General features: G+C 37.3%; 1 protein-coding gene across 1 annotated transcript in view; it reads left to right on the forward strand.

The window, feature by feature from the left end:
- Positions 1-8616, forward strand: part of MTM1 (myotubularin 1) — a gene marked incomplete at its 3' end in the record, with an annotated part of 18180 nt that extends 9564 nt beyond the window's left edge. The window contains exons 6-10 of the mRNA XM_010282151.1: positions 2479-2664; positions 3584-3790; positions 7170-7262; positions 7979-8092; positions 8440-8616. Coding sequence (XP_010280453.1) covers positions 2479-2664; positions 3584-3790; positions 7170-7262; positions 7979-8092; positions 8440-8616 — 777 coding nt within the window. The remainder of the gene's footprint in view (positions 1-2478; positions 2665-3583; positions 3791-7169; positions 7263-7978; positions 8093-8439) is intronic.
- Positions 8617-10328: the final 1712 nt, after the last annotated feature.

Genomic DNA, 10328 nt, shown 5'->3' on the forward strand with positions numbered 1-10328 from the left:
CCTGCGTTCTTTGTACACAGGTCAAGACCACACAGTCAGTAGGAGTTGCAGCAGCCCTGATGCTAAAATTACAATCATTCCTCACCAGGCCTTCATAATACTCAAAGGAAAGAGAAAAATACAATCATTACTTCTTTTAGTGCAGAGCCTGACAGCTTTGAGAATACCCCCACATCTGAGGAAGGAGATAGAAAGCATAGAATAGAGATAGAATCATAGAATCTTTCGGTTGGAAGGGACCTTTAAGCGTCATCTAGTCCAACCCCCCTGCAATGAGCAGGGACATCTTCAACTAGACCACGGTGCTCAGAGCCCCATCCAACCTGACCTTGAATCCTTCCAGGGATGGGGCATCAACCACCTCTCTGGGCAACCTGTGCCAGTGCCTCATCACCCTCACTGTGAAAAATTTCTTCCTTATATCTGGTCTAAATCTATCCTCTTTTAGTTTAAAACGATTACTCCTTGTCCTATCGCAACTGGCCCTCCTAAAAAGTCTGTCCCCATTTGTCTTATAGGCCCCCTTTAAGTACTGGCAGGCTGCAATAAGGTCTCCCTGGAGCCTTCTCTTCTCCAGGCTGAACAACCCCAACTTTCTCACCCTGCCTCCATAGGAGAGGTGTTCCTCTGATGATCTTTGTGGCCCTCCTCTAGACCTGCTCCATCAGGTCCACATCCTTTGTGAATGGGGGACTCCAGAGCTGGATGCAGTGCTCCAGGTGGGGTCTCAGCAGAGCAGAGTAGAGGGGAAGAATCACCTCCCTTGACCTGCTGGCCACGTTTCTTTTGATGCAGCCCAAGATACAGTTGGCTTTCTGGGCTACAAACACACATTGCCGACTCATGTCCAGCTTTTCATCCACCAGTACCCCCAAGTCCTTCTTGGCAGGGCTGCTCTTGATCCCTTCATCCCCCAGCCTGTACTGATACCAGGGGTTGCCCTGACCCAGGTGCAGGACCCTGCACTTGGCCTTGTTGAGCCTCATGAGGTCCACATGGGCCTGTTCCTTGAGCCTGTCCAGGTCCCTCTGTGCTACTCTACAGACATGTAGGTGGTACGAATGGGGAAAGGCTATACCGTACTTTATGTTGTTGTCTGATGTGTAGTTGGCAGCTGTAATGGCTTAAAAAGGCAAAATTTATTTATCACAATTCCTGGCATGGCATGTTTTTGCTGTCTGCAGGAAATGCTGTGATTTTGCAGCTGTCTTTGGAAAACCTCATCAGTGGTACTGTGTCCTAAAAATATGTGTGGTTTTTCCGCTTCCTTTTGTGACCAGGCACATCCTCTGCTGTGGTGGTGATTAAATGTTTTGAGAGAGCAGCAGAATAGGCTTTCTACTTATGTGGCTCTTTAATTTCTTAACAATCTAAATACATGTTTAGACTTCAGCAATAGAATTTAATGTTAGAAAAGTTACTTTAAAGTAAACTTCAGTGTTGTTACTATTGACGTCTTAGAGGCAGAATCTAAGATTCTTGAACTTAATTCGTAAATGAAATGTAGCTTATTCTTAACTGAACTCTTAAATTCAATTTTAGTTGGCCAAATATTTTATCATTTTTATCTATTTCAATATCGGTTCAATTTTAGTAGTAAGTAAACACAGGAAAGACTCTTTGGGGGGCTTTTTTTGGTAGCAAGTTTTCTCTGGTAAACATGAGATTTGTTTTTTTTTTTGAATTAGTGATTTAAAGAAACAGACAAATCCTTTTAACTGAATTTCTTTCTAATTGGTACAGAAACAAAGAAATGGGCAATTTTATTCCCTGGAAGTTGTGATCTAGTATGTTATGAGTAATTACTGTTTTGTGTGATGTACTTTACATTTTCTTTTAACCTTAATCTGTCTGGGAAGTAAGTTGATTTCTTTTGTCTTCAGAATCATGAGTTTGTTTAATCTTTGGTGGGAAAAGTGAACATAAATGAAGAAAAAAATACTGACATTGTAACATCAGTTGGTCAGGGAAAAGCTTTTTCCACTATGAATCTCAAAAGTAATGAGGAAGGTACAAATGTCTTTTTATTCTCAAAGCAGTCTGAGTCCTCACTGATGTGGTGCTGGCCCACTGTCCTTTACCTGGCTAGTTCAATCCTATTTGAAGGTCTCCAGGCCCAACAGGACAAACAACCTTTTCATGTCAATGTAAAATAGTTACTTTTCCCTTCTAGGGTTACTCCCTTGAGGTTTTGAAAGGAACTAGGCTAGCTGGAGCAACTCGAATGTCTTCCTGGCCTTGTCCTGTACTTAATACACTTTGTCCTTTTGGACACAGAAAACCTCCCAAGTATTCTTCTCCAGCATTTGCCTCTCCAAAGCTTGTATCTGAGACTGATGTTTTAAACAAGCAACTGAAATTATATATTGCCTAACTACAAAATAAAGTATAAATAAAATTTGGTCATTTCTTGCTCTGTTGAAAAGCTGTTACAGCAGTGTATGTGAGTAAAGTTAATTTTAGATCTCGTGTTTATAGGCAACTGGGGGAGGATATGAAGGTGAAGATGCATATCCCAATGCAGAACTTTTTTTCTTGGACATTCATAATATTCATGTCATGCGGGAATCTTTGAAGAAGTTGAAGGACATTGTTTATCCTAATGTGGAAGAATCACACTGGTTGTCGAGTCTGGAATCAACCCATTGGTTAGAACATATAAAGGTAATTTTTTCCTGTTTGTTTGAAGTAATGTTTGTCCAAATCTATGGTATCAGACTTGCTTTCTTTGCTAGGCTTTGAGATAGTCCTGATATGGAACACATCAAACTATTTGGACTACAAAAGCAGCATCACTGAGTGTAGTCTGATTGTCTTTACATGTGTGAGAAATGATTTATTTTGGCTTCTAGCAATACAGGACTACAGATAGGTGTCACTGTGAAGGATTAATATTTACTTTAGTTGTCAGTATGTACATGACTATTTTGTGAATTACAGTTTTGCAAATGTCTTGTAAATTTATTTGTAAATGTTGTAATTTTCATCTTATAGCACAAAAAAAATACTTAAACTGGTAGTTAATCAGTGTTCTTACTAGTTGACCTTTGAACCTTTTGCATCAAGTACAGCTGTACAAAAGTATTTAGAGTATTATGTAATGAATCCTACTTAATAAAATTTTCATTTTAAGTTAATATTTGGAAAGTAAGCATCTTGGGTACAAGCTCATTTTTCCAACAACTGAGGTATTTCAGTAATTTAGTTCAAAGAAAAGAGCCAAAAGATAAACAGAATTTTTAGAGAGTATATCCTATGGTAAATCCTCTCTGTCTTCAAAAAAGAAGCTTATGTTCTTTGGTTTATCAAGGTTACTGTTTTCTGCCCCATTTTTTAAGAATTTGCTGTGAGAGGAATCAGATCTTAATAAGAGATTAGGGAACCAATCTGCTTCTCTATTTTTATATAAGAAATTTACTTGATCTCCTAGAAAATTCTTTTCCAATTAACTACACCATGCTCTTTAGGTCTTTTAATGGAAACAGTATCAATTTAGGTACTGTGTAGATACAAAGAAATCAATTTATTTTTGTTAGAATGATAACACTAATCTGTGGTTTTGGTGTCTGTTCCTCTTTGCTAGCTTGTCTTGACAGGAGCTATTCAAGTGGCAGACAAGGTATCCTCAGGAAGGAGCTCTGTGTTAGTTCACTGCAGTGATGGCTGGGACCGGACAGCACAGCTAACATCACTGGCCATGTTGATGCTAGACAGCTACTACAGAACAATTGAGGGCTTTGAAGTTCTGGTGCAAAAAGAGTGGATAAGCTTTGGACACAAATTTGCATCGGTAAGAATTAGACGGTAATTGCGAGGACCATGCAACATTAACATTCTAAAAAGCTTTTAATGTTAAACTACTCATTGTGTGAAGGTTTGATCATTCTTTTCGTTATTTTGGAATTCTGGTTTAAAATGTTTCCAGGTAAATCTGAGCAGACCTTTTGGTTTTGGACCTGTTTGGCTTTTTTTTTTTCTTTTCTTCTCTGAGACTTCATATTTTCACGTTCATATAGGGTCCTTTACACCCTATTAAAAACACTGTTACTGTGTTTATTAAGTTACTGTGTTAATTGGGTTACTGTGGTTATTAAGCAAAGAAAATGAGAAGGCAGAAAAATTATGTCCTCCCAAACTTTTCAGAAGATGATCAAATAGGGCTGGGACATGAGGCTTCTCCCTCACCCTCCTTCTGGTCAGGAGGGGCAGATGAATGAGTCTGCCAGTGTCTTTTAAGTGATGTTTTGAATGCTTCTTCCCAGATGTTCTAAACTTGTCAAAATAGCTCTTAAGAGGCTGTCAGTAGTAATGCTGGCTCTAGTTCTGTTCAGTTGTCTTCTGGATGCTTAGAACGTTAAGTAGAATTTGTCTATAGCAAGTCTTTAATAACTTACCCATGTATAATGCAAGGTCAAGGGTGTTTGTGTTAGGAAACTTTTCAGAGTCTTACTGGAACTTCTCTTAAGTTTGGCAGCTAACCATTTAACCAGGAAATCTGTATGAAGAACCTGGAGAAGCAGAATAGGTTGCCAGGGAGAGTGTGCTGGGATATGTACACATGAAACATATGTTGGGAGCTTTGCAACAGTGTTGCTTGTTGATGCTGAACCTTGTAATTCACAGTAGAAGTTGTTTGCACAGACGATTTGCCCCTAGTGAAATATTCTAAAGATATTACTTAATATTGCTAAAATTGGGAAAACAGGCAATTTGGAAAAATCAAGAAATGGAAAAATATACCTATGTATGTATTTCATGCCCATTTTACATTTGCAAGAGTGTGTCTCATTCATTTGGAAATTCATGTACAGGTGCTCAGCATGAATCACTTCACCATTTAAGTGTGCTTGTAGGCTGCGGCAGTCTTTGATCTGACGTTCTAAAGGCGCTTTGAGGATTAGGAGGTTTGCATTTTGATTGTTGGGAGCGGTATCTGCTGTAGTCCATTTTTGTTATGTACTTACCTGTAGTCTTCTGGTAGTGATGTGTTACATAAACGTTTGAAGTATTGTGTCTTGGTACAACCACAGGAAAACAGTGGCTTAGTTTTTTATTCTTGTGTTTCATTTTGTATTTTAAAAAAACATTATAATCATGATGCAGATAAAATTAAATTGTGTAACTAAGAGACTTGTAGCCTAGTGCATATGTTACGGTTTAAAACAAAGCTTAGAAAGAGAGATCTGCGTGTCCTTCACCATTATGAATAAATTTGAATAATCTATGATTCTTTTTATTAAACCATTAATTTTAGTTTGAATAATCAAAGGATTTTGTTTTCTCTCAACAGATAATGTTTTTCTCCTATTAGTGAGGTAGGACTTTTACACCCCTTCCAGATGACTAGCTCAGTCCACTGGTTCATCTCTGACATGTAGCAGCAGTAAGGGTGATTTAAATAGCTTGCTTTTGCTTAAACTACTATTTTATTTTCCCAACTTGTTCACTCAAGTAATAATCTTTGGAAATGGTTGAAGCGACTCTCATTTAGCCATTTGCTGTTTTCTGAGTACTGTATATTTTGATTTGATAGGTGGTTTAGCTTATAGTGAATGCTCCTTTTCTGGAGTGTTCTGTAGAATAAAAGCGGGTAATGCAAGCAGAAAATATTTTGGTCATACATGCTGTGTTTTAGTTTGGTAATTACTTGATAGAACTGTGAGTTTTAATAGTAAGGACTAGGCACTTCAGTGCAGTTAGCATTTCTTGAACCTCATCTCTGAAACTATTGTTCTTATGCCTTCCCTGAAGTGGGGAGTTGGAGAAGAGTAGGGTGTTTTTTATATTGTCTGAGTTAGATCAGGCCTCATATTTTCATGTTACCAGGGTTGCAATTTGGATGTTTTAATAACAGATAACTAAATAGTAGACTGCTTAATAGTTCCCCTCTGTATTTTCTATATAATGAAGCGCACAGTAAGTTTCCTTGTTGAAAAAGAATTCCCTACCCCAGCTTTTCTATGTATAGTGAACTCAGTGCACTATCCAGATAAAATTGCTTGCTATGTGGGATGTTGTTCTAATAATGCATTCTAATGTAAGAAATATGAGACATAGACATAACTATAGATGAAAAATACTCAGACATCCTAAAACACTAACCACAGTGAAAGTGGAAGGACTTTCGCTCCTTACTGAACACATGTATGACTTTGTTAACAGATACCACGTATTTTAAACCATGAAAACTGGAGAGCAAGGAGGCCAATTTGTCTTTCCTATAGTGATTTTCTAGTCATTTGCTACTGCTGACTGAGTTCAGCTACAATCCTTCATCTCCCTCTATTTCCTGCCATTCATTTCTATTAGTTTATACTATCTTGCAAATCATTGTACAGAGTAGTGTACTGGTTTTAGCGTTCTTCATGTCCTTAAGACATTAAGCCTGCTATCTTACAGGCAGCTAGGACAACATCTTAGTTCAACATACTCGCTCTTCTTTTGTCTCCTCCAGGCAAGTATATTCAAGCAGAGTTATGGAGTTAATAGAATCTCTTTTCCCTGAATCTCTTATCTGTTCTCAGCTATCAAATGTGAAAAGGAAGGAAAGAGCTTTTACCAAACCTACTTTTTGTCTGTGAGATAAATTCCTTTGGTTGTTACTTTGGAGTCCTCAGAATAAGCAACTCACTCAAACTTGAAAAATGTGCGTTAATTTTCTGTCAAGAACATGAACATTTCTTTGAGCTTGCTCATGTTCACTGTCTGCCTCCAGGGTGAATCTTTAGGTTCAGGTGTGGAGGGGGAAGAGGAGAATCTATGTGGATAGTTTCATGATCTAGATTCTCCAGTGACTTATATACTTTGTCTTCTTTTGTAATTTAACTTGGCTTTTGACAACTTATTATGTAAATATAGTTTAAAATATGTCTTGTTTATTTGCAAAGTAATGGATGCTTTAACTGTTCTGCTTATCCAATAACTAGCAGGTTTTTAGAACAAGACCAGTTATCACTTTGTAATTTTTCTCAGACATCTTTAGAACAGCTTTGCAGTATTTCTGTATATCTGAATCTCTCCTCCTTGGTGCAGTAACTAATTTTGGAATCATAAGAACAGGTTGCTCTATTACAGAAGCATTAATATTCTAGTGCAAAATAAGAAACAATGTCTATTGGCCATAAAATAGACTGTTCTGGTTAACAGGAGGCTGTATTGTTTCATTTCAGAGAATAGGCCACGGTGATAAAAATCATGCTGATGCAGACAGATCACCCATCTTTCTCCAGTTTATTGATTGTGTGTGGCAGATGTCTAAACAGGTATGTTACATAATTTCTCAGAAGGTAACATTGTTAAGAGATTACTGATTACCCCCCCCCCTAGATTCTTATTAAAAAAAAAAAATATTTGAAGAGGATGGCATACCCCTCTGCTCTGACAAAAAGAGAGTGTATTTAGTTTTAAACCATACCATCTCTCCACTCTATTTCTAAAAGTGGTATACAAGCTGTAGTTTTGTTGCTTAATATGGCATGGGCTATGCATGCAAGGCTGGTGTGTCTTGGATATGGGCTTCTCAGAAATGTATTGAGAGATGTGACCCAGCAGAAAGCTTTAATAGGAATTGCATCCATTGTAATAGGGTCTGTTGTTTTGTTTCACCGTTTTTGTGAAGCTGTCCCTTCAACTACAGGGACAAATGTTGTTTCATCAAAGCTTGAAAAGGAAGCTTGGAAGCTGTTGAGTGGTGATTTAAATGTTGTATTTTCAATAAGTAATGAAAAAAACCAGCAAACTTAGTTTAGGCAGTTAGAACATTTTGAGGAGAGTTCTTTTCAGTGACTAGTTTGAGAAAGTTGAACACCTCATGTCATCTGAACACTTACTCTGCTATGAAGTAGATGAAATTATTATCTTAATTATTTGTAGATGTATTCAGACTTCTAAATGCCACCTTTTAGCCTCTTAACCAGGGCATGTGCATCTCTCCCTGATTTTACGATGTGAAGAATGAATTTGTATTTTCTGTTGTTAGTTTCCTACAGCCTTTGAATTCAATGAGCAGTTCTTGATTACAATCCTGGATCACTTGTACAGCTGCCGGTTTGGTACTTTCTTGTACAACAGTGAGTCTCTTAGAGAAAAAGAGGTTAGTCAAACCACTGATTGTTTAATTGCTGTCTTGACTGTAGATGATTACAAAAAGTTTTGCTTGTATTGTATTTGGTTATATTCCTTATATGACAGTGGTTTTGAACTGGCTTTATTCTCATTATAGAACAGCTGCATGGTAAATTCCTTGGTTTTGGTAGCTTGAAGACTGCAGTTCCTAAAATATTTGTCAAGCACTGTTTTTGGAATATTTCTAATAAAGTAACTTATTATGCTTCTAAGTAAATCAGAAGTGTATTAATTTTAGGATGTAACCATGGCTTCTGTGATGTATTTCCTGATATTGGGCAAATATTTACTGTTCTTATTTCAATTTCATTTTAGAAAGTGACTGAGAAAACATTATCATTATGGTCATTGATAAACAGTGAAAAATCTAAATACACCAATCCTTTTTATACTAAAGAGCTAAATCGAGCGCTTTATCCAGTAGCCAGTATGCGTCATTTAGAGCTCTGGGTCAGTTACTACATCAGATGGAACCCAAGAATTCGGCAACAAGTAAGTAAATTCTCTATAATGTACAAAATGCTTTTAAAAGTCAGAAATAGGATTTTGTTCCGTAACTGACTTGTACAGTAGTACCTGTAATCTGTTCAGGTCTTTAATATTATATTTGTAAGGATGGATAAAAAAGGTGAAAATGATTATTCAGTTCCCTTTTTTATTTTTACTCACTCATCTCTTCTCAGAACACTGAACTGATTTCACTGCTTAGTATCATGTCGTCCTCAAGCTCTTTCTAGTCCTTTTTCTTGGGGACAGGGTTGGGGGAGTGTTTTTTAAGGGCATTTGATACTGCTAAAGGGTTGAATGACAATGCTTAGAAATAGGGCTTACTGATCCCCGAAGAGTTGGGCATTAGCATCACAAATATGCTTAGTTGCATTTGCTTAGTCTTTCTCCTTTTTCTGAGAGAGTGTATGCAGTCTTTTGCAAATTAAGATGACCTATGCAGTCCTTTCTCTTTCAAAACTGCTATCTGTATTGATGGCTTATGGTAAGACTTTTTTTAAATGTAGCTTTGATGACCCAACATTGTTTACACTGTGTAACTGTTGGATGAAAGCTGTTATTGAAAATCATACAACTGGATCAGATTAAAAGCTCAGAAAAGCTTTTATCAAATTACACGTATACAGTTCTGTGCTTTTAATGTTTACTATATGGTCACTCAATGTCTGTTACAATCTTGCTAGAAACCTTAGCAACGTGGCATGTAAAGGTAGTGTACAGAGACTTATTTGTCCTTCTCAACAAGCTGTGGAGTTCTGAGTGGGAGAAGATAGAGAAGCAATTTCTTTGACAGAAGCAGTCTTCACAATCCAGCCCCTGGAATGAATCGGGATTTTTCAAGCAATGCACTTCCCTTTCCACAGTTGATCTCCTGTATTATTTACAACACTTTAGAGGCTGCAAGAGTACCAGACAGTTTGCTATATTTTTCTTACAAGTATGTTGCCAGTTTTAATTTGAAGTTCTAGTTTTAAAGTTTTGTTGCTTGCTGTGAAAGATGAGGGCATTTTGCAAAAGGTGAGTCCAAAGATTTATTTTGGAAAATAAAGGAATATAGGGCATGCAAATTAGCTGTAAGTCTACTTAAAAATGCACTTTGCCATTATTCAGAGACGGTTTTTGGCAGGAGTTTCTTATTAGAAATGCAAACCCATGTGATAATCTTCTATGCTGCTACTCCTGGTCCCTCACATTCACCATTTTTATATACAAGATGCAACATTTTTTTTTTGTTGCGCACAAAATTTACGCTTCAACTTGACTTAAGCAACTGAATAGCGGACATGTCGCCTGAACCAGTTTTTTGATTACCTTTCTTAATGCCATTGCTTAGAAGCATGTTCCACATTAGACTTCACTCTAGTGAAGAGTGTGGTCTGTCACTAGCAACATCATTAACCCTACATCTCTAATCATCTTAGTAACTACATTCAGTCATTGATCCAACTTCTACAGTTGCCTAAACATTCATCGTCATTGTGGTCATCTGGGGTGCATAGTGAGCAGTACATGTAAGAGTGCTGGTTCAGCTGTTTGAACTGGTGAGGCATTTACATTTGCAGTAAACTGTACTGCTAATAGCTTTTAATGACAGGCAGTTAACTGTGAAACAGCAGCAACTTCTTGACAGGTATATACAGCTGAAGGTAACTTTAGGCTCCGTATCTGACATTTCACAGAATCACAGAAACACTAGG

This window comes from Phaethon lepturus, unplaced genomic scaffold (genome assembly GCF_000687285.1).
Source record: "Phaethon lepturus isolate BGI_N335 unplaced genomic scaffold, ASM68728v1 scaffold47962, whole genome shotgun sequence".
In the NCBI taxonomy this organism is placed as follows: Eukaryota; Metazoa; Chordata; class Aves; order Phaethontiformes; family Phaethontidae; genus Phaethon; species Phaethon lepturus.